This window comes from Spodoptera frugiperda, chromosome 5 (genome assembly GCF_023101765.2).
Source record: "Spodoptera frugiperda isolate SF20-4 chromosome 5, AGI-APGP_CSIRO_Sfru_2.0, whole genome shotgun sequence".
In the NCBI taxonomy this organism is placed as follows: Eukaryota; Metazoa; Arthropoda; class Insecta; order Lepidoptera; family Noctuidae; genus Spodoptera; species Spodoptera frugiperda.
Genome location: NC_064216.1, coordinates 6,400,793 through 6,425,499, shown reverse-complemented (window position 1 = coordinate 6,425,499; position 24,707 = coordinate 6,400,793). Strand labels below are relative to the sequence as shown.

Below are 24,707 nucleotides of genomic sequence, written 5' to 3'. Positions count from 1 at the left end.
ACGAAATCTAACTAAAAAAGTACCTAACCAATAAAATTACAGATATTACATATATAGTTTATTATATGATTTACTACTAAATTCGTTCCGTATAATTTATACTGTGCAATGTGCATCTTGCTGAACTTTTATGACAGAAAAACTGACTATTATTTTTATTTTAAGTTTAAATATGTATAACTTTAAAAGTTGCAAAGGGTCTATTGGTGTATGATTATATTGTGATCGTCTTTATTTTAATTCGCGCAACTCTATCTTAGGTATCGGTTGTTATTATCCACTGGACACGGTAAATAAGGTGTGTATCAGTCTCGCGTGATTAAGCGCTAAATCACTACAAGCCAATATTAAAAATAGTATTACTACGGAAGGTTTTAAATATTTACGTAAACGCCTGTACGTCGGCGGCATAAATAAAAAATAAGAAGTGTAAATATTACCACTAACATTTGTGTCCAGTTGTAGTTCACATTTAAAAAACGTAGAAACTTGGTACCTATTTGTTTGTCTTGCTGACCGACGTATTTCACCACTTCTTGTACATAACTAATTAATCACAATAACAAAAGCTTTACCTATATCCAAACAGCGTGAACAACCGGAAAATTATCCCGTATGTTTGTATTTTTTACAATAGATTCCAGTACGCATTTCACACATGATTCCTTGAATTCATATTCCTGACGCATTCCTTTAAATTTTTTCCTTACTTTATTAATATCTTTGTTGCAGAACAAAATGGCGGATTCACCAGAAACAGAGCAGAAACCTACAATCAGCAACACGCATAGGGTGTCACTGCCTACAGTCCTCTGTACTCCAGAACCAACGGACGATAATTCCGATATATCTATCAAAGTGAATTCAATCATTTCCTCGGATTCGAAGATGTCTCTTCCGTCCAATTTGGGCACCCCAACGTCTCCGTTGAGGCTATCATCTCCGCTGTCATTACCGTCCTCACCATGCGTGAAGAACTCCCCTCAGTCGACGAACTCATTACCGAATCCTAACCCGAAACCTATGACGTCAAGCACAGCCTCGAACAAGACCGTGGTGAACAGCGGCTCGGCTACAGGTAAGTGATACATGTAACAAGTGCTGTAACAATTAGCAAACATATTCGTCTGTTAGCGCTTTCGCGGCGAAGCGTTAATACTGTTAATAGTGTGCAATCGCGGGAACATCGATATTGTGCTGGTACGGATCGTTTTATATTTTTATTTTACAAAATAAGGTGTCATTTTACTAGATAATATGTAAAAATGAGATGGTGAAACATTTAATATCTATTTATATTGTCTCTCTATTTTAGTATACGTTTACATTTTTGCTTATTCCTGATAGGCACACATTTGATTCTTAACCCGTTGTCTGTCGGAACGCAGATCTACGCGAGACACAATGTGTTTTCTATTGTGTCTTATATACCGACAGACAAGTGGTTAATTCTCATACTATCTTTACAATCTTAGAGAAAATTGTTTTAACTTCCTCACAAAGTTACAATACTTATACTGTTTACAAGGAAGTAGTGTAGCTAAGGGTTTTGAGAGTGTTTGCGACCGACAGGATCGCGCTCAGTATTGTCAATATTTTGCACCGCGCTCAAGATCTTAATATCTTCATACAGACGTTGCATCTGGCGTCATTGGATCGGTCACCATTCTATCAGATTTATAGAGATCTGATATTAACAATAATTCGGACTTTCCGGTTTTAGACCTGGAATATTTTATCCCGAATATTTTTTTTAGTAACGTCTTAATATCTTAATCTTCAATTTAGAACCAGTCATTGTAATAAACGTCCTTCATACACATCATTAAAGTGAATCTATAGGTGTTATCCTAAGAAATATGAATGTTCAATTCGTTTTCCTGTTGCTATAATATTTCTTTCATGTTCGTTTTGTTATGACAATTAGGTACAAACACAACAGACAAAAAATAGCAAAATGTATTTTATTAAAAAGTCAAACAGTTTACAATAAGCGGTTAATATTGTTTCTGAATGTCTAAGAAATACTCCATTATAATAATTTGCAAAGTGAAAAATCTGTAGACTTCATATTATAAAGGGAACCTATGTGGTATATATTTTCTATATAGGTATGTATATTATGTGAAAAGTGTCGAATCGTGTATTAGGTTGGGTAACGCCGAACATTTTTCCCTAAAATAAATTATTCTAGGCACACGTACCTAACTTACTAAATCAGATTTTCGATCAAAACTTAATAAATTTTACCTTTTCTTCTACGCATTTCCTTACCCTTACCTATTTTATTCGGATGGATTTTTAGAGATTTTCTTGATATTTCGTGCAGAGTTAAATTATTGCCTACTAGATAATTGGTTGTTTATAACAGTTGTACCCAACCAGTAACTCGTGAACCACTAGTGATGTTTAGAAGTCAAAAAATGGTACAGGAAATAAAAAAAGAGCCAGGACTAACACCTCTGTTCAATAAATACGATAGTTATAGCTCAAATTCAACTTATATCAAAGGAGACAGCACTCAAGAAAATTTGTGTTTACCACAACGGCAACGTACTGTAGCGTAAAAGTAGCAGTAACAAGGATTATAAAAGTGGTCCCGAAAAGGTTGGGAACCCCCGTTTATAGCATAACATCGATATCTTTAATAAAAGTGTTTGCTATTTTAATAGGTACCTTTAAGTGCAGTGTGGTCTACAATATTAATACAGTAATATTCCCATAGTTATGGGCTATGAGCACTTTTGGACGCCCGCAAAATACTTAATCTACTTACATAGTAATAGGTAACATTGTTTTAGATAGTATCTATTTAAAAAATATAATAATAACATTTATAGGCAACATTTATATTCCTCGCAATCAGATGCACCCATAATCATGTATCTATGTGGAATCCATATTAATTATTCAATTAATCCGTTCATTGCAATCCGATGCAATATGGCTGATTGTTTAATTAGGTATTTGTACCTATTTGTATAATTAATGAAACAGTACAATTATTTAATTTTATAATTGGCACCAACAAATTCCTCTCATGTTATTGTTTTCTCAACTAAATGCTTTGCTGTGGATGTGTTTGGCTTCTACCGGTCATATTTATTTGTAAACATAATCTTCATTGCACTGCGATGCAAAACGAACTCAGCTAAGCTATGTTTATATGGAAGGATATGTGCTTTGTATTAAGCTATGTTTATATGAAAGGATACGTGCTATGGATGCGTGCTATGGATGTGTGCTATGGATGGCTTCCCTTCTATCGATACATTGCATATTCGAGTTGCTATGCATCTTTCTCGTACAGCTACATAGCACATCTCTTGTAGAAAACCACCCTAAGTCTTTTGGTGTTTTCCGTGATTAGTCATAAAACAATGGATGACCCAGTAGACAAGTCAGAGGCACGTCTTTTCCACCACTGAACCTGCGATTTCTTTCACAATTTAAAAGCAGTACCCAAATTATAGGCAAATTAGTACGAGCTAACTTTTATTGAAATACCAGACATTGTATTTACTTCAAGATCCTTCATAAACTAATATTGAACCAATTTGATGGCTCTTTATTCAATAGTGATGAAAAAGTAGACGAAATACGAAGTGGGTATATTTTCATTAAAACAAAATTTTACCCAACAACAAGCCCTTTGATTATTTCATGAATAAATAACGAAATCTTACGATAAAAGTACTCGAAAAAAACTCATCAACATTTTAATAGCTTTTGAGACAAAAAGTAGTAGGTAAGCTCGACCAAAAGGGGATAAAATATATTGTATTTCGTTACTGCTCTTTCAAACGGAAATAAACAAACGTTGCTAACTTTGCGATTCGTTCCTTTTGTGGCCTTCTAAAGTTGACGATATTCGTAACTGTTCCCATTTAACTGATACAACTTTTGCAATTAAAGCTACGTATCTGGTAAAAGATCGTTTGTCTCCTAAAGTATTTATGTTTTAAATCCGTTTCGGAGCCAACACCTACCATCGATCGCGAGGTTCCCTTATAAACAAACTTGCCACACACCGCTATATTTTCCCATTATTAAGACAAACGCTGAAGGCTCGACGGGATTAAGTGTGAATTGGCTACTATCGCGCACTATTTCGTCATTGCGGCATAATATCCGTGATATTGGACTCTATTTTGGCAATCGAGTTGATGATACGCTGTTGCGAAGGGTTCAAGTATCCTCATTGAACCTTTTGGCCTTCACGGGACCCCAATAAACATGAGGATTTAGCAATTTTTTCAGGACGCTGAAAATGAGAAACCCTCATCGACTTCATTCATATTCCGCAGTTGAGCGCAGATCGCGGCGGAGGGCGGGCGCGTCCCGTGTCGCTTTCTTCGACAATGCCGATACTAATTCGCTTTAGTTTCCTTAACCGAGTGAAGTGAAGTGGCAATTAGTATGTCTCATGTCAGTCAACTAGCGTGTTCCATATAAACTGTTGCAGTCGTACGCGTGAATAAATAAGCTGTCAGGAAAATAATAAACTTTTCGTGTTAGAATTGATAAATGAAAAACTTTCCGAGGGAAAAAGTTTAATTTCATATGAAAATAAATATTTGGAGAATTTATGAATGCTTAACATAAATATAGGAACAGTTTTTCATAAGTTACAATGTAGATTTGTATTCTGTAGAACAGTTGTATTACGAACAATGCTCGAATAGGGTTTTGTTGGTAAACTCTTGCGTACATAATGATGCGAGGACTGAGATAAGCGCTGGTGGTGGAGTGAGGCACCGGGATGCCTTGCTGTGGCTGCTGGTGGAACGGCAGACAGAGGCACCGGCCCCCTGACCCCGACACATCAGGTTATTTTCCACTTCATTTTATTCGCGAATTTCCTCGCTCTAAGCCCAAATGGATATAAAACCAATGAATCGCGGGATGATGGATAAGCGGTTCTTTATCCATTCAGCTTTTACTACTCAATGTTATTGCTCCAATCTATGTGGCTTCGGAAAATATTGATGCTATCGAGTTTCCACTGTTTGTTATTATGTAGTTGGATGGCTTTTCAACGTTATCTTTTGTGTTTGTTTTATCTCGTTTGTTTTGTGATATCGTTGAGTAAACATTGATTTTTAGGCGAGAAATAGTTGAAACTCACCATATAATATACTCAGTTTTAAGTGTGACATTTTTATTCACACCCAATTTGATAAATTACTCCAGAATTGCGTTTAACTACCAAAACAAGTCGTCAACAAATACGCTGACAAATTCTTACGGAAAGTTTTATACTGAAGATGGTTTCTAGGACCCTATAAAGCCAATCAACTCCAGAAACTACATCCTACACATTGGCCGGATTTAATTATCACAAACGGTGTCCCGTTAGTTACATCAAACAAGAAACTTCAAACTAGAGGGTCTCTTTGAAGCAGATATAATTAATTAGTTAACATGACCATATAGTCGCCTGCACAATAGCACCACGATGTTATCGCAAACCCTTGCTCCAAAATATATGAGGCACGGCTTTAGCTCACTATTTGACAATCTGACAAGAAGGGACCACATACATATGTACGTACTTACACAACTCCATTTACGTAATTGTCTTTAACTTTTGACTTGACATCTGCAAGGACCTTAGGAACTACAAACAATAGACCCACGTTTTAACCCTAAAACTTTGATGTGTTTTTGACAACCGAAAATACAAGGCCATTGTTCTGGGCTCCCGTTTAAAAATAAAAACATGTTCATAAAAACTGGTCGCTAACAAACGGAGGTGATTTATTAACGGATTATAAAATGAGAGGTCATTTCGGAGGGACCAGTGGACGAAACAGGCGAGTAATTGATGATTTCGCTGAATTGAAATTTTCCAAGGATTTTACTACCTTTTTCCTTGTATCTTTAGGACTCCTATCTGAGGAAAAGTTCATTGATATCTATAAAACTGTTCAGTGGAAGATTTAAGACAGAAAGTGATAGGCAAGCATACTTATTCTTATGGACTATAAACCCGAAGGTACAATAAATTAAAGTATTTCCAGGAAACTTTTACCTTTATAAAACTCATAAACCCTTAATGGTATACTAGTTAAAATTCATGTAGATCAACACAGACCCTACCAGGGCCCGCCCTACTTAATCAGGAGATGGTAAATATTCATGAATATGCCACTATGATCTTAGTCCAAAACATTTAAAGCTAAAACAAACTTCCAAGTAATTTTGACAAGGTTGCTCAAAAAATAGCAGTGACAAACATAATAAGGCTTTTTAATCGACGTGAAAGAGATTAGCAGTTATACTTTATTACTATGGATAACAAGAAAGAAACGCATTATCACCTTTGTCTATGTAATCGTTGGAGAAAAACCTCTTCTTAGTCCGTAGTAAAAAATAATGGACATTCTTTTGTGCACGAGAAAATGTCGCCGTAAACAGGAGTGAGTGAAAAGAACAAAGGGAATTGACATTTCCAAGTATCGTGACTGGGGAAGGTGGGAATAATTGTGATGGATGATTGGGAGTCGATACACACGGCACCGAGTCGATGGTACGTGACACTTGGCAGTCGGTACTACGAGTACCACCTACCCACCTCTACTGCCCCTCTATGCTCTATCCACGTACAATTTTATTACCAGGGTGTGACTTACGCCATTTTGCTTTTATCGTAAAAACGCTGATTCACTCTATGACGTCGAATTGTCGTTTTGTGTTTTGTTTTTTTTTTTAATTCTGAGTTTTTTGTCAACAATTTGTAACTTTGGAACATAATATGTAAGTGTACTTCAAGACACTCACTGTCCGCAAATTGGTGACGTCGAGAGCTGAAACTAGGAACTCACATTTTTTCAATGACTTTCTTTGGGATATGATTGGTGGAATTGGTTCACATGTAGAACATAGTTTAATGGCATGGAATTGGCAAAAATAAAGGCATATTGCGAATTGGACACGTAAGACATTTATTGTAGGTAACTTTCGTGAGACATACTAAATTAATTATTATGTTATCGGCTTACTCACGTATTTGTTTGACGAGGAACTCAACTAGTTTCAAGCCATGCTAGAGGCTCATATTCATGAGCAGCATTCCGCGACATGACGCATAATAATTAATGTAAGACATTTTTTAGAATAAAATATTGTTGAAATACCTTTTTTAAATAGACAGAAATTAAACTCTTTTAAACTCAAATAAAAATCCTATGGTATATTCTAGATGTATTTGTTTTTCGTTCTATTCAAGGTCAAAACATTGTTTTGTCCAGTCATTAACCGTCACTAAGCGACTGAAATCAAGGTTTTTCAATGTCGAAGATCTTTTGAATTCAAAGGTTATTTCCATTCTAATTTCATTAAAGAAAATGTCTAAATATAAATAATTAACTACCCACTCCAAATAATCGCTTTGTTTGAAGGTTCCCGGCCTTAATTATACATGAAACATAATAACGATTAATTTTAATTCAGCAGATTAGATTGCTTCTTTTTCTAGTAATTGTGATAAGTCATTGATGAAAACAAAGCACTTTTACTATACAATACAATTTATTTCACAAATTATACTGTTTCTTTTCATAATTTAATATTGCACGGAATAATAACATACTATTCGGAAGTGGGTCATTTATTTATCTTTGTCTATTATTATTTAAAAAGCCACTATTATTATGCAATCATATTACATCGGAAACAGACCTATCCATTCAAACGCCAAACACATTTACCTTTTAAAGTTCACATATCAAACTGAACACAAAACGAACGAAAGGCCACAAAAAGGCATCATAGAATACCTTTGCAGAAATCCAAGCTATTTCCTCCGTCTATTTCTAGCTAAAAGTAGGCTAGGTCGGTAAGACTAAGAGATTACTCCAATTAATTGAAGTGGTCTACAAGGGAGTCCCAGGGGCGTTGTACAATATACACATTAAGTTTGACGAGCATTTTAATCACTATATGTATAGTTGTAATGTATCCGTCACTACTTAATGTACGGTACTGATGATTCAAACTGTTTACCTACTATGTTTACAAAATTTCTTCGAGTACGACTTTGTCCTATAAGGTGAAATAATAAATCACCCTTTATTATCCGTGACTTATTATAAATATATATATTACAACAGTTAAAAATACAAGATAGGTATTGTAACATGTGCGTAGTATCATAGCATACATTTTTAATAAGTGAAGACTTGTTATTGGCTGTCAGTCTCACATACAATTTCTAGGTACTGTCTGTTCTATTAGCTGTTAGTCTTCCATATTTGTTAAATAAATAAATAAATACGAGTAGTATCGTAGCACATGCAACGTTTCGTAACATATGTGTAGATTTGTAACATAAGTAGTATTATAGCACTCGCCATGATGAACAGTACCAGAAGTAAGAGTTTAGCAAACTCTTACTAAGTGTACTGAACGCATGGCGTGTGTGACAGATTTCATCTAAATCCCTTTACTATTTTTTGTGTAAGACTAACAAAAATCCATAATCCCACTTATTTACGAGATATCGGTATTGGTACTATTGGTGTAGTGGATTTACGAGAGTCTTAACTAGAAATAGGCTACGGGTCTACGTTAACATTGGCGTCCGTGTAACAACATATTCGTTCTGTAATAACTACCAATATTTCTTTGAGATTTATCATCATGATACTTCCAGTGAATATTGTAATATGTAACAGATTATGTATTGTGAGCATGTAGGATTTCTAGCCCCTTTTTTTTTTTTTTTTTGAGGGGGAAATATCATCCAATGACTTTTCTCGCCTTGGGTGAGGCGAGAGGGAGTGTCAGACTCTTACTGACTAAAAACCACCCCGTTCCTTCTCCTGCTTTTCGAGCCGGAGCCCCGGTAAACCCGCTAGGTAGTCCGCAGCTCCGGGTCAGGCATCAGCCCTATTGGGCCCCATCTGTGGTGGTCTGATGGCTCTTTGAGGCGCGCGCGGAACGCGACGCGCCGCACGCACGGGTCTGGTTCTGTTCGGGCGGTGAGCTACCCTTGCTCGCCGTCCGCAGGCCCGCACTACGGTGGCCGGAGATCGTCTCGGGATCCCCTACGCCCGGAGTGTCTTTCGCGACGGCTGGGGCGTGAGGAGGTTTGTTCTCTCACGCGCCCCGCCTCCTCCTTAGCTAGCATGACTGCTTCGCAGAAGGAGGAGACGGCATCCCAGTCCCTCTCGCTCCGCACCATAGGATTTCTAGCCCCTAGAAGAATATTTCACACCTATTTAGGCAGTCTACGTATCGGAAATACTCATGAGACGTTTCTGTGACATTCAATATCGCGGCAAGCCTGGCGAGGGTTATTTCAAACTTCATAATGTCACGTCGCAGCTACGGGTTAATAATGTCGGCTTTAGAAATCAAATTCAAAAGGCAAAACTGGAACGTTTCCACTAAAAACAAATATATCACAACTATAAACCGGCCAGTTCAGTTGATAAAATGACTGAACGTTGCCCAATTTAGTTAAAAATTCTATTCAAAAGTCGCAAAACTCAATTTGATTGTTATGTAAACGTAACAAGGTAACTTTTGGGTCAGCAGGTTGCTGTACGGTTTTGTGACGTCATATTTGTAGCACAGGCAGAACCTTTTTGGTATATCGTTGTCTGTACTGCATTTTAATGACCTATTGATTGTTTGTTAATTGAGTAACAATCCGGTGAGCTACAGTCGGTCAAGAAGCCACTTCGTTAGGCGCACACATAAAATGTTCTGCTGCATATTTCGCGAAAAACGAGCTAGTGAGTGTTCGGATACGAATTCAGATGAGAGCGACAGTAAGTGATAATACTGATTTTATTAATGTAACTATTTTTTTTACTTTTAACAGCCTATAAGTGGCCACTGCTGAACAAAGGCCTCTTCTCGCACGGAGAAGGTTTGAGCATTAATCGCCACGCTTGCTCAATGCGGGTTGGCGATTTTAAACTTATAATTAAAAATTATAAGCCCAGGTTTCCTCACGATATTTGCATTCACCGTTTGTCAGTGATGTCTAAATAATCTTAGAAAGTCACATTGGTACTTGCCGCGGGTAGTTTAGGAACCCTCGCCCTCATGCATGAGAAACGGGCGTCTTAAACTTCCCGGCCCCCACATATAAAATAGAGTTTATTTACTTGCATAACAATACTACTCCATGTTGTCACATTAAGAAATTACTTTCGTCGTTAGCCTTTTGATATTTGTTGGGCGGAAATATTAAATGAAGTCACGTAACAGGTGCGCGGTGCGCGCAAGTAAAAATATTCTCTTTAAGAAATTCTCAGCTCTAATTAAATTGAATTTGATGAAACACCACAACATCTGCGTAAGCACAACTTACTTATTACTTTAGGGAAATGTTTTGTAATGTTATTTAAAACTTTTTTTTTCTTTTCTGCGTTCGTTCCTTGTCTTTTTTTGGAGATAGCAACTTGGTGAGGATTGGTGGATGTGTTTTTTTTTGAATACTTCTTTTTGTTTGTAATCATTTGAAACTGTAAATACTGGACATTAAGAAAAGTTCAAGAAAGTGAGACAATTTTACATGTAGGGTCTTTAGGCGTCTGCACTTTGATTTTTTTGTGTGTATAGAATGGCGTTTGGCAAGTAACTCGCCTGGTGGTGAACGATGATGTGACCGAAATTGTTTAATGTAAAATTTTAATGTTTTTGCAAACTTTTTTAAACATATTAAAAATTTTCTGACAAAAATCACCGTTTCGGTATTTTAATCCTTAAACTCAAAGTCGGCCTCAAAATCAAATAATTTATTTTAAGTTTTGTAGTTAGTACCTACTTATATAAAACTACGTTATACATAAATATGACTGGACTGTATCATCAACAGTCTCAAATACCATTTTTATAAATCATCTTGTTTATTAGAATTCTCCCCTAAACAAGACCTCTCATTTTTTGTTTATTTAATTAATGGATCGTAAAATTTTATGAAATTTTTTCGTAAATATTTATTTTGGCTGTCTGTTGTATATTGTAAATCTTTACAACAGAACATTAACGACGTAACTAAGGCCTAAGCAGTAAAGTAAAATATGTGTATGAGTTCTTTTCGCTATAAGTATTACTACTCATTAAAATATGTTGTTAGGCCCAAGTTACAAATAATGATACCTAGTTACATAGGTATCCTAATCGGTAGTAAATTTTACCTTACTAAAATCAGATATAATCTACATTAATAATAACAAAATACTTATTAGGTATTAGTCATTACAAATCCATACTGCAGGTGGACGATTTCCTTGATAAAACTGATAGTCCTATCTATTATCAATACATATTATAAGATACTGATTACAGTAATAGCCTAACAATTCAGGTTAATTACATATTTAAAGCAAAATCGACCTTTGTTTATCGTATTAATAGTTGCCGTGAACTTTTCCCAAAGGTACAAAAGTTTTGGGTTTTATTGTTGTGCGAAAAATATAATATGTTTATCATCGTCTGATTTATTGTATCGTTCGGTTGTCTACGGATATCCTTACACCTTATACATGTATGTGTTACAGTCAGAGTGATTAAATAGCAATTATTCATAATTACTGGTCATTATGAATAACTGTATATAAATACCAAATTCACTAGACAATATAATAAATTAATCACTTTATCTGGACATTATTCATAACAGGAAGTCCAAGTTAGTCAAAGTAATAATACATGTGTAACTCAAAATGTCACAAGACTCTTACTTGTAAGAATAACTTGTAAGAATAAAAATTAGTCTTTAAAATCAAAGACTAATTTGTTTTGGCATAAATTTGAGTCGCATAACGTTAGTAGGCCTAATGACTTATGTAGGAAATGGTGGTAGTGAACTTGTAGTGCCCTATATATAATTTCGATCAAACTAATTTGCTATAAGTTCCTGTAACAATTAAATAATAATGTCGTTTAAAAATTTCTATGCTGTGCAACAAAAGTTAGTGACAGAACCGAATTGCTATAAAACCGACTCCACGTAGTCTTGTTTGTCCTACCCCTAGAGTGTAATTTAAATTCGCGTAGGCGCTTAGGACCGAGGCGGCCCGCGGGCTAAGGAGCAGGAGGCTGCTAGCGAGCCACCGTGGCTGAGGCTGCATTAAGCCGAAGCTGCGGTGGTGAGCGAAAGCGTGGGGCCGCCGGAGGCCCGCAGCGCCGGAGCCATGACAGAAACCCTGCCTGCTACATGCTGCATGTTTGCCTGCATGCTGCTCGTTTTATTACATTATCCAAGTCTACGAAGATAGTATATAAAATTGCTAGTTAATGTGATTAAATTTGTGTCATTTATCACTTTATCTAAATTGAGTAGTCGTTATATATAATTGCTAGACAGTATAAATAATATCAAGATTTATTACTTTGGCTGTAACATATGTATGCCTTGTTACGAGTAGGTATTGTTGAACACGTTGTTTTGATAAGTAAAATGACTGAAAGGGTTAAGTGTTCCATTTTCGTAATTTTTCTTTAATATCATGGAGTGTGAATTGGGTTTCAAAATTGGTTGATCCTGCTCCTTGAGATATTCATAAATCCCATAATAAATATTATACAACTAGCGACCCGCCCCAGCTTCGCATGGGTGCAATGGTGATATATTATATTTATAAACCTTCCTCTTGAATCACTCTATCTATTAAAAAAACCGCATCAAAATCCGTTGCGTAGTTTTAAAGATTTAAGCATACATAGGGATATAGGGACAAAAAACTGACTTTGTTTCATACTATGTAGTGATGCAAATGGGACATAGTAATATGAAATCGTAATAATGGAACGAATTAATTTTGATCACCTTGTTTTTTCTTTCAAAAGTGAATTAAATTAATGTGTACAAATCTGTTATTTTTAATTTGTTATCTTTTATAATCAAGATCAAGTCTGCGTCCATGTCCTTGTATAAGTAGACACATTATGAACGGTATGACCTTTCATAATGTCGTATCGCGTGATATAACTCGTTGTGAGGAAATTAAAGACAACCAACAATGATTTTATGATTATGTACTAGGTAATTGTATAATGATCTAGGTTGTCTGTGTTCTATAATGCTGCGGAAGAATTTCGTTTCCCGCATCCTCGTACCCACGTGTGAGACGGGACACAAGGATGGGTTTTAGTCAGTAAGAGTCTGATAGTTCCTTTCGTTCTCCCAGGCGAGAAGGCGCCATGAGAACTTCCCATCTTGTGATTAAAAAAAAAAATATGTTCTATAATTATTTAAGCCTTTTAAAGATAGAAGGTTCTACATAAATGTTTGAGGTATTAATTTATTATCTGCTATCAAGTTACCAAGCATCATCGTCATGATATCAGCCACAAGATCTCCCTAATTATCTCTAAACGGCCGGTTAGAACACTTGTCTATTATTAAATATGTCTGACATGTTTAAACTGAACTAGCATCTTGGTAAAGATAAAAATGGATGATAGAAAATTATTACACGCCTATAAATTCAATGGAAGCGAAATTATTTCTTGAATAGTATGTATGTAATCTTCGATACATTTTATGGACAATTTTAGGCCGATTTTTTATATGTTGTCCCGTAGTAAAAACTGATAATTTTCTCCGAAGGTATGCTCGTATAATATTTATTTTGGTGTACATTTCAAAGGGACATAAGTAGTTAAACACACGTGGTGAACGGTACCCTTAGTATGAGTTTGCTTTTGCGTTTAAAGTAATCGAAACGAGAGCGCGTTCGGTGCTTTGATTGGCCGGCTCGAATAAACCAACCAATCAGAGCGCCGAACGCTCGCAAACTCGTACTAAGGGTACAGATACAGAGCAATATTAATGTACTTCGTGAAAGTTATCACCGACCTATCAAACGAGTAATGGTATAGTTACAAAGTTACGATTACGAACTCAGTTGTCCAATATTTCTTATGTTTATATCTTTATACGTTTTCTTATGTTCCTTGTAACTGTGATACAATTCGCTTGTAAGGTGATCAGAAATCAGAAGTAGAAATGACCCCTTTTTTAAGGGGGAAAATCATCCAATGACTTCTCCCACCCTTGGCGAGGCGAGAGGGAGTGTCAGACTCTTACTGACTAAAAACCACCCCGTTCCTACTCCTGCTTGTCAAGCTGGAGCCTCGCTAGGTAGTCCGCAGCTCCGGAGAAATGACCCCTCTCTTCATTAGTTGTTATAACGATGTGTACACAATTTCTGATTCTAGACTTAAGTATATATTTTGTATACATCTATCTAAAAATTTTCTTAATTAATTTGTTGCCTAATCTAAGGATAACATCCTAGCTTTCCTGAACATTCATAATTGCTCGAACATAATATTATTAAGTAAATTCTATAAAGCTAACAAAGGGTAATTGAGAACTCTAATTTATACACCAGTCTACCAAAACTTCATTAATTGATTATCAATTCTATTACAAAAGCAATAAGCTGAATATCGATATTCAGGTTACTTTACATACAAAAAATAGTATCGTTTTATATAGTATTTGGAAAACTGATGCATATGGACCCCATAATGGAAATTGCTTTAAGATCAAACACACATAACACATCCTTTATAGACCTGCAGCCCCAGAGGGAGTTTCTCCAATAATAATATCACCTGAGCTTAATAAACTAGTGACGTGACATCCAATATCGATATGATGTACTTTGGAAAGATTATTCCCTTAAGGGAAAGTCATCAAATAATAACACGTTCAAGTTAATAGAATTCATGCGTGCCCTCCGTGTAGCGGTGATAGTTAAATCAATAACGCAATTTAATATAGATTAGTGTTATTCATCGTTAGGTAAGGTACTTGGATACTGTAAATTTTACCTATAGTAGTACCTTTTTTTGTTGACGGGGAGAAAGAAACCTTTAAAGGCGCCTAGCTTTTTGGGGAAAAAAACTAGGTTTTTCTAGGTACCTGCTAGTAAGCTAGATTTCTTTCCAAATCCTATTCCTAATTTTTTATACTTGTCTGACGTTCTGATAAATTATGGATAGAGCGGTAAGCTTTGCGGTTATCGTTTCAAATCATGGTAGTAAATTATTAAAATATCTGATTTATGTACATTGTTAAACAGGACCAAATTATACGTGACCTGAAATTTTATGTCCTTTTTATTCATCGCAAAATAAAAAGTTCATGCATTAATAAAACTTCGTGTTAAGGCACATTTACATCTTTGAGCATATTTACCTAACACCATAATATGATGAAATCAAATACATTTAATCCTCCAAGATTGTCTTGTATAGTGATGGGCAATGATAATAATCCGGTTAATATCATTTGGCTAATAATCGATTAAAAGCAGTTAATAGCCATTAATAGCCAATTTTGGCTGATAACCCTGCTATTAATGTTATTTTAGTGATTGAAAATTTCCCTTCATGGTTTTCAGGCTTAGGACTGTCAGATTAGACTTCATTTTCATCATATTTCTTTACAGTAAATAAATGTGCAATTTAAAAGTAGGCTTGCAGTTGCAGGCCTACTCTTATTCAACGAAAAGCGAAGTTTCGTCCGCAACTTCGCAGATTTCGTACTACAATTCTATTTATTGCGAACTTTCGGGAACTAAAATGAACGAATGAAATGAAAATAAATAATAGGTTTTGATATGAAATTAAAAATAAAACGTTATTTCAAGTAATTCTATCAGTAAACCAATAAAAACTACGGCCGAAGATTAAACGAAACTTCGGATTCGAGAACCGGAGTAGGCCCCCAGGTTCATTACAGTCACAGGATATTTCATCGATTTCTGATGTTGGATAGAAAGGTTCCGAATCCATGTGGAAATCACTTTCCGTATCTATACTTGACGGTCTGTTTTCCAAATTCCAGTTGTGTGATATATACCTACGTTATTTTTCCTGCGGTGCGGGGGTGCGGGGATGAATGTTACCTCCTTTTTTTTGAGGGGGGAAATCATCCAATGACTTCTCTCGCCTTAGGTGAGGCGAGAGGGAGTGTAAAACTCTTACTGACAAAAAACCACCCCGTTCCTACATCTGCAGTTCGAACCGGAGCTCCGGTAAACCCGCTAGGTAGTCCGCAACTCCGGATCAGGCATCACCCCTACTGGGCCCCATCTGTGGTGGTCTGATGGCTCTTTGAGGCGCGCGCGGAACGTGATGCGCCGCACGCACGGGTCTGGTTCTGGTCGGGCGGCGAGCTACCCTTGCTCGCCGACGAAGGAGGAGACGGCATCCCAGTCCCCCTCGCTCCGCACCATGGTCTGAACCAATGCCGGACGCTTGAGGTCACCGTCACCGACCACATCCCTGAGGACACGGCGGTGCTCAGCCCACCTAGGGCAAACCGCCACCGTATGCTCCACTGTGTCCTCCGGGCGGTCCTCACAGTGATGACACCCGGGCGTTTCCTCCCGCCCAATCAGAAACAGGAACCTACCGAAACTCCCATGTCCGGTAAGCACCTGCGTCAGGCGGTAGGTGAGGACGCCGTGGTGCCTCTCAAGCCACTCCTCAAAGAGGGGACTTATGGCTGCAATGACAGCGAGCCCAGCCCTCGGTTGCGACACAGTCGTTGCTGCCATTCTGCCATGAGATCGCGCCGGAGCTCATCCCGCCACGCACTAATCTGGCGCGGCAGCAGGGTTTCGCCCCGGCGACACGCGTCGGCGCGCAAACTGAACACGCGCGCGAGCACCTTCGCCTCCAAATCCCACGGCAGTAGTCCGGCAAGGAGGTTAGCCTCCTCTCCGGAGATCGTGCGATATCCGCGAATCACCCGGATGGCCATGACCCTCTGGGACGTGAGCAGCGCCCGAGTTGGCCGCCGCATCAGGTTCGGCGCCCACACAGGGGCTCCGTAGAGGGCCATGGACCGCACGATCCCCGCGTACAACCTCGGGCAGGAGGCGTTTGGCCCCCAGCGGTTGGGCAGGAGCCGCTTAAGTGCAGCCCCCGTCCGTTCCAACTTAGGAGCCAAACGTCGGAAGTGCGCATGCATGTTACCTACTATCGACTCAAAATATGTAGCTAATAACTAACTTACTTAATGTACCTTACATTTTTACGTATCGGTTAAAATTATTTTATAGGTAAAATTAATTAATTAGGTACATATATGGTTAAATCACAAAGCGATGTGTCAATAGTAATTATATTTTTTATAGTATTGGATCTCTAAATTAACAAAACTGAATTTCCCGTGAATGTGAAAAATGTGTACCTATTTATTTTATTATTAACACTTTTTCGTATACAAATAGTGAAAATAAATAAAAAGAATAACAATATGTTGAATCACACTGCGTACAGGCACACAATTTATGTTTACACCCACAGATTTTACAATAAAACAAAAAAAGCATTTATATTTCTAACTATACATTAATAGCAGGGTTATCATCCATTGGTAGGCTATTAATGGCTATTAATGGATTATAATCGATAATAACTCAAAGTAGCCGGCTATTTACCCAACACTAGTCTTGTACTAATGGGAGGATGATGTTCATCTTAGCGGATTTCGACCCTCTTTCAAATCCCATGTAAATGTTATCAAACCTATTAAGCACCAACCTATGAATGTATTAAGCAGTACAATAAATCTCTTACATTTTACAATTAAAATAACCAATCAGATTCAAATTATTCCAAAATATATTATTAGTTATCCAATGTTAAAATGCCAGGAAATGGAAGTTTGTAGCAATCGGTCATCTTCCGCCATTGTAAGAGCCTCCTCACGAATTAGGTCAACTCCGAGGTAGAACGATGTGTCGGCAAACTAGTCCCTATTTGTAGAGGCGGACTATTGAAATATTCAGCTGCAACTTGATTGCCCAGCTATGTTCACTACTTCGTTTTCAACTGTTCTAGAAACTGGTGGTTCATATTTGGAAAGATTTGCTTCTGTGTGCCTTTAGTTTTGTACACTCACAGGCACATTTAACCGCCCACCTTGATTTTCTTGATTTTCTCATACACTACTTAAACCTGGGAAAGTTTGATATTTTTTTTAAAAACTAGACATATTTTGTTAATTAAATACTGTGTACTCATGTTAAAAACTGAAATTATTCATCACTCAAATAAAAAAAAGCATTTTTAGAGGTTTCTGTAGAAAACTCTTGTTTTACAATATTTGTTATTTTTCAGTTTCTGGGCTCATTTATTGAATTTTAATAATGGGTGTTACCCTTCGGGCTCTGATGACTTCTTGCAGTCGGTTTGGAAGGCCATCAGTGACATCTTGGATGTCAGATTGAGGGAAGTTGTGTCACTCCTGAACTGCAGCAATCTTGAGCTCCCCAATCGTCGTTGGTGCGGGAACCCTTGCTCGAACTCATCTTTTAAGGTTGTCCCAGATGTGTTCAATTGGATTGAGGCCAGGGCTGCGTGCTGGCCACGGTAATATTCGCATACCGTCCTCGTCCAGGTACTGGGTCACTATTCTAGCGACATGACATCGTGCATTGTCATGCATTGATTGAAAATTTTCACCCATAAATGGTGCAAATGTCACGATATGGTCTTGAAGACCCTTTTCCAGATCCCGATATGCAATAACACTACACCTATCAAACCCTACGAGATCGGTACGAGCGTCGTAACTGATGCCGCCTCAAATCATTATTGAACCTCCCTGATAACCCACAGTTTCCATATCGTACACGGGGCAAACCTCCCATTTGGTCGTATGTACACTTGCTGACGACCATCTGGACCTCATAGGGCTATTCTGCTTTCGTCTGAAAACAGAACGTCCTTCCATTCGTCTGTAGACCAGTTAGCGTATTCTGGCGCAAATTGAATTCGCGCTCTACGGTGCTGTGTGGGCAATTCTGGGGCACGTGCTGGACGAAACGCAGTTAGGTTCCTATCTGCCAACCTTCTTCTCGCTGTTCGTTCACTTACGCTGAGATTTCTCATTTCAAATAGGCGAGTTCTAACCTCGGGCAGCAAAGCTGTGGTAAAGCGATTTCTCAATACATTGTTCACAATGAAACGATCGTCCCGAGCCGATGTGCATCAATGACGGCCTTGTCTCGGTCTCCGCGTGTAGGAACCCATCTCCCGAAAGGGTCTGGTAGCATCCCGTACAGTGATTCGAGGTACACCAAGCATCCGAGCAGTGCGACGTTGGCTGTACCCAGCATTGGCAAAAACAACGGCTCTTGCAGCTCCAGTTGCATCCAGTGGCACTTTTATTCGATTACAATAATCAAGGGGGTGCAGGAAGTTAGGCAAAATGGTAATCACACCAAAAAGAGCAGGATAATCAGGTTAAAACTCACACTAACCCGATCGCTGAGAATGTAAAATTTCGACTAAATTACAAAAATGCATCTGAATGCAGGAACTTCTAAAAAAAACAAGGGTCAGAGTGTTTAATTTATTGCCAAAGTAGCCACTTGAAACATAACAGCCATCGGGATAAACATTCCTTATCGCAAACTAACGCGGTGACGTATTTCTAAGGTGGGCGGTTAAATGTGCCTGTGAGTGTATGTCTATTTACACACTACATACGTTTAAGAATTTACTGGTAGTGGAGGGATACAGAAAACGGCTTAATTGCAACTCTAGATCTTTCACAAATTGATGAATATAAATGAAAAACAAATCAACATTTTTATATGTATGTAGCTCTCTCTCTCTCTCTCTCTCTCTCTCTCTCTCTCTCTCTCTCTCTCTCTCTCTCTTTCTCGCTTATAAAATCAATCAATTTATTATTAAAGGTAAATAGACCTCGTTATCACCTATTTGCATAAATTAGTTTAAAGAATAAATTCTTTACTTACCTATATCTATTCTTATATTACGGGCCTTTTTGCTGCCCCGAATTTATTCTGTTGCTCCCGTGGCTTTGCATACTTTTTGATGTATATTTTTTATGGTAATTTATTCGCTACTAGGGGTCGCAGCGGTCCACAGATGGGGCCCAGTAGGGCTGATGCCTGATCCGGAGCTGCGGACTACCTAGCGGGTTTACCGGGGCTCCGGCTCGAAAAGCAGGAGAAGGAACGGGGTGGTTTTTAGTCAGTAAGAGTCTGACACTCCCTCTCGCCTCGCCCAAGGTGGGAGAAGTAATTGGATGATTTTCCCCCTTAAAAAAAAAGGGGTCGCAGCGGTGCTAGTACGATTTTGATAAAAAATATCAAATATTACTACACAATACCTGGTAATTTCTGATACTGCCTTAACTTTAGCAGAGTATTCAGAGTCAAAACGTATTAATTTCAATTGGTGCATCCATTCATAGTTTGATCAAACCCGTAGATACAAGTACAAAGTGGAACATCTCATTTCCACGTTCACTCATAGACTCATAGGCTGGCAAAGGAAATAGCCTAAATGCAAAAGAAGACACAAACTTACATAGGTATTCTTACCTTTGTAGGTTTGTGTTAAGTTTGTTATGTGTAATAACCATTTCTGGCAACTTAACCTCACAGAAGATTACAGTTTCGTAAAATTTGTTGCCGAAATATAGCAGCTAGAAATCAATATGCATGCTCGGGAAGGTGACGTTGCACACGAACGTATGCAAATATGCACCGGCTATATCATGCAGCACAAAGCGTCCGCGACAATCAAATATGTCGGCTTGCTATGAACATATGGGTCATGTTAAACTTCGTGCAAGGTTTGCCAGCAGACTATATGATGTACCTACAGACTAGACATATACCGTGTAACAGTTGTGCGGTTCTACTTGAGCTGCGAAATTGCTCGTTAGTTCCGTTTCCGTCTACACTTGGAGGGTTTTTCCTCTCATCGCTTGTATTTTTTTCCCTTTTCCTCTTAGCTAACGTCGAACATCAAATACGTTCCATGTTCAATTCATCTTACATAATATTATGTTAAGGCGCTGTGCATAGTCAAAATAGGATTGATTCAACAGATTTTTTTGCCCAATGTTTACATGTTAGAGCAACAAAAAAAATATATGTTAATCTTGATCATTTTTATGAATGGACCACCTTCTTCAAAACACGATTTCTATAAATTTTCTCGATAGAAAAAAATCATAAACTAACCATTTAAATTGAAATTCTAGCCATTGTAACTATATTATTTATGAACATATCTTAATAAAATTAATAACAGTGACGTAATTTAAAATAATAAAGGGATCTGCCTTATTTATTTGTCGATTGAAATGAGATATTTGTAATTATTAATATAATTCATGATAAATAACTCAGAACGAATCGAACAAAACGTCGTCCGTAGGGATTGCAATCCGGTCCGGCGGATCCGGTAATCCGGCGGATCCGGCGTGTTTTTGGACCTACCGGATCCGGAGAGTCGGCGCCGGATCCGGTGGCGGATCCGGTAAAGCAAAAAACAGTTACTTGATGGCGATTAGGCCAACTAGTGTTGAGGCAGAGAGGCTATATTTGTAGTGCCATCAGAAGCAGACTAGGAGACAGTACAATAAACACTATTTGTTTTCTTAGATCGTTTTTTCAGGCACAGAAATAATTTTCATTTGAATTTTGCATTGCAAAAAATAAATGCTTCTTGTTTTGTTTCTTAGGATTATGAACTGAAGTTGTTGATTTTATTAGTACAAATTTAAAAGACTGTTTTGTTATATAGGTAACTGTGTAGATTATTAATAAGAGTTTAATAGTATATATAGGTACAGCAATAAGTGAGAGTCAGACTGATTAGTTTATTATTAAAAATAGTTTCATAATTTTCTCCAAATAGTACCAATTTAGTACAAATAGTACCAAAAATTACAATTAATACCAAAAAATATAATTAAAAGTGATTTTATTTTCCATAAATACGTATTTTATTTTCTTTTTATACATTATTATCAAAACTAAAACCCACTAAATACCAAACCCTAAGTAACTTTAAAATCCGGCCGGATCCGGACGGATCCGGCCGGATTAGCATCAATCCGGTGAAATCCGGCCGGATTGAAAATGATACCGGATTGCAATCCCTAGTCGTCCGATCATGACATCTATTCGTTTCTCTTTCATTCCTACGCGGACCGGCAGTGACCGCTGAGGCGCGCTGCTTGGTGGACCTATGTCAGTTTGTGTCAATCGCCGCTCAGAAAATAATCATTCACTAACATATCTTTTTGCTGTTTGTAATATTTTATTTTGTAATTAGCTTTTTCTAAGTTGGGTTGTCAGTATATTTTTTTGTACGAAATCGATTTGAATTATAGGTCGTGTAAATACAATTATTTTTTCATATACTATTACCGCGTAGCATGGTGCAGATGACACATTCAGTAACGTTCCGTACCATTCTTGAAAGGAGAAGGGGACTTTTGGGCCCAGCAGTTAACTAGTTGAAATGTATATTAAAAAAACCGTCATATTTTTCTAAAGGAAATCACAAAATATGGTACCTTGTTTCTATCTAGGAAGCGAGAAAACTTAAATTAAGTTGTGTAATAATGTATGTAAAATAATGTATGTATAACGTACTCTGTGATTTAAACTTCTTAAAACACTTCTGTCTGACATCAGTCAGTCACCGATTGACAGATGACACTCGTTCGTTGTGTTTCGTTCTGAGTGCGCACGTATTTTCCATGTTTTATTGTTAAACCCCACGACCTCGGCTTTATAAAGGACTTTTGACGGATCTTGCATCTCTAAATTACCTGACTCTCTATTTTGGACAACTGTTTAAGCCTATCAATCGGATATTGACGACATGGATCGCTGTGTAACTAATTGTACGATTGCGACTGGTCGCAGTAACTCTATTGGCAGAAGAGTCTTGGAAGAAGTGGCGATTTTATCAGTTATTCGTCAGTGGCGTGCATCTCAGCCTGTATAATATGGTTACCATTATCTCAATTGGGAAAGATACCAAGAAAATATACGTACCCCGCCCCCTACACAATTCTTTGATGACATTCTCCTAATTATTGAAGATGAATAATACATATTTTATACTAATATTGGTGTTTTATTTATATATCCTCCTGTCTCTATTTTAGTTTTTAAAAGATTAGTGCCTACTGCGTCTAAGAGCCTATGCACACCACGTTTTTTAAAAGCGCCGTCGACGCGCGTTTGTAGCGATACAGACGCGATACGTAACACCATAGACGTGTTTAGTGATGAGATGTACTGCTATGATGGATATGGATAGGAAGTCGATGATTTTTGGAATAGAAAACAAATATTGTGCGTAGTTCAATTTTTATTTTTAAAAAACCCTTAATTATGTTGATGAAACAACGGAACATTATAAGATGGGTTAAAAAGTTGCTAAGAAAAATTATTTACTTTTTATTCGTCCAAACTCATATTATTATCTGAGTCAGGATCATCTGAATCTGTATCTGTATATTGACATTATATACATGCAGATAAACTGCACAACTAAACAACACACTTTAATAACAAAATTAAAGAGAATTCAATGTATGCTGCGAGTATCGATAGCGATAAAAAAAGATCTTTCTAATGTCCATCCCTAATCATGTGGTACTGAGAGACGTCAACGACATACAGGCAACTGTCACTAGCGCAAAAACTATAGTAGTAGTAAGTTTGTGTAAATTATTGTTTGATTTCGGTTTTAGTCATAAAAAACTAATAAAAAAATAAATAAAAATAAAATAAAAATGTATACAACATAATTTTAAAAAAATAAGAAAACAAAAACTAATACGAGTAATGAGATTCGATCTTAAGGATCACGGAACGCGAATCTAGACAGCAACGCACTGGGCCACTCGTCCATGAAACTAAAGTAGCGAAATTACGCTCCTAAATAAAATGGAATACGCGTATCAATGACATTCGCACGGTGCACCCCTCAGTACACGAGACCCACTTCACCTGCTTCACCCCTCAAATACATAAAAGTTGTCTATTCACCGCGCCTTAAAAGTTTTTGTTATATTATATTGCTTTCATTTATTCGTAACATGCTCGTTAGGATCAAACAAAATGTTAAGTTGAGCAATTAAACGTACGTGACAAGTATTAAAGACCTTACTGTAATGATTTGGGTCAGTAATAAATTATGTATGTACATAATTTCGGAAAAATTGATATTACAATTTTCTTAAATGTTCTGCCATTTCGAAATTCTTATAAAACTGGTATACTGCATCTTTGTTACTGTAGCGAAGACGATATGGAATTGTGCCAAAACTTAATCACGATAACTATGGAGCCTAGACTCCCGCTGAATACAATATTTCATCTCCTTATTATTCAGGCAAGAGAAATGCAAATGGAGCTCAAGTAAAGCCGAAGTGACCAAAATGAAAATGCTATTTGGTTTGCAAATAACGCCGCGTCGCCTTAACTAAATATAAGTAACTATGACAGGTATAAAAAGTAGGCCATTGTTATCTCGTAAACAAATTTGTGTGATGAAGGCGCCAAGTTTCCTGGAGCCAAGATAAACACGTTCTATCTTCGCCAACCCCCTACAGCCTGTCCGATTTATATAGCCAGTGAAGTTTATGTACTGGTTATTAACACTTTAGGGACGGCCGGCGCAGTAAAAAGTAACGGACCATAATTTGGTCGTGTTGTGTGAAATTCCCATTAAGTTGGTACAGGTAAATACATGCTGTTATGACTTCTAATAATAAAGGTCTGAGTTATCATAATACCCTCTCTAGATATCCCGTCTCGCTATTATTCTGGCGAAACACTCCTTATTACATTACATGTCGGGAACGTCATAAAAATAACGTGTACGAGTACAATAATGGAAAATATTTTGCATTCAAACACAATGCAGCG

At 37.3% G+C, this 24,707-nt stretch overlaps 2 protein-coding genes across 5 annotated transcripts in view; one reads left to right on the top strand and one right to left on the bottom strand.

The window, feature by feature from the left end:
• Positions 1-24,707, top strand: part of LOC118271835 (cytochrome b5 reductase 4) — a 92,014-nt gene that overhangs the window by 14,675 nt on the left and 52,632 nt on the right. For 2 of the 4 annotated variants that reach the window (XM_050693695.1, XM_035588072.2), the window contains exon 2: positions 733-1,078. In XM_050693695.1, coding sequence (XP_050549652.1) covers positions 739-1,078 — 340 coding nt within the window. In that variant the 5' untranslated portion in view covers positions 733-738. Of the gene's footprint in view, positions 1-732; positions 1,079-4,300; positions 4,830-9,660; positions 9,780-24,707 lie in introns of those variants that run through there. The other 2 variants (XM_050693697.1, XM_050693696.1) reach the window with 2 other exon arrangements.
• On the bottom strand, positions 15,221-17,864 carry LOC126910690 (uncharacterized). The gene has a single exon (XM_050693701.1). It carries the CDS (start codon positions 16,952-16,954, stop codon positions 16,481-16,483), a length of 474 nt encoding a protein of 157 aa, XP_050549658.1. The 5' UTR covers positions 16,955-17,864; the 3' UTR covers positions 15,221-16,480.

Excerpts from the sequence above, each read along its gene's own strand:
- LOC126910690 (XM_050693701.1), bottom strand. The coding sequence starts at position 16,954 with ATGCATGCGCACTTCCGACGTTTGGCTCCTAAGTTGGAACGGACGGGG.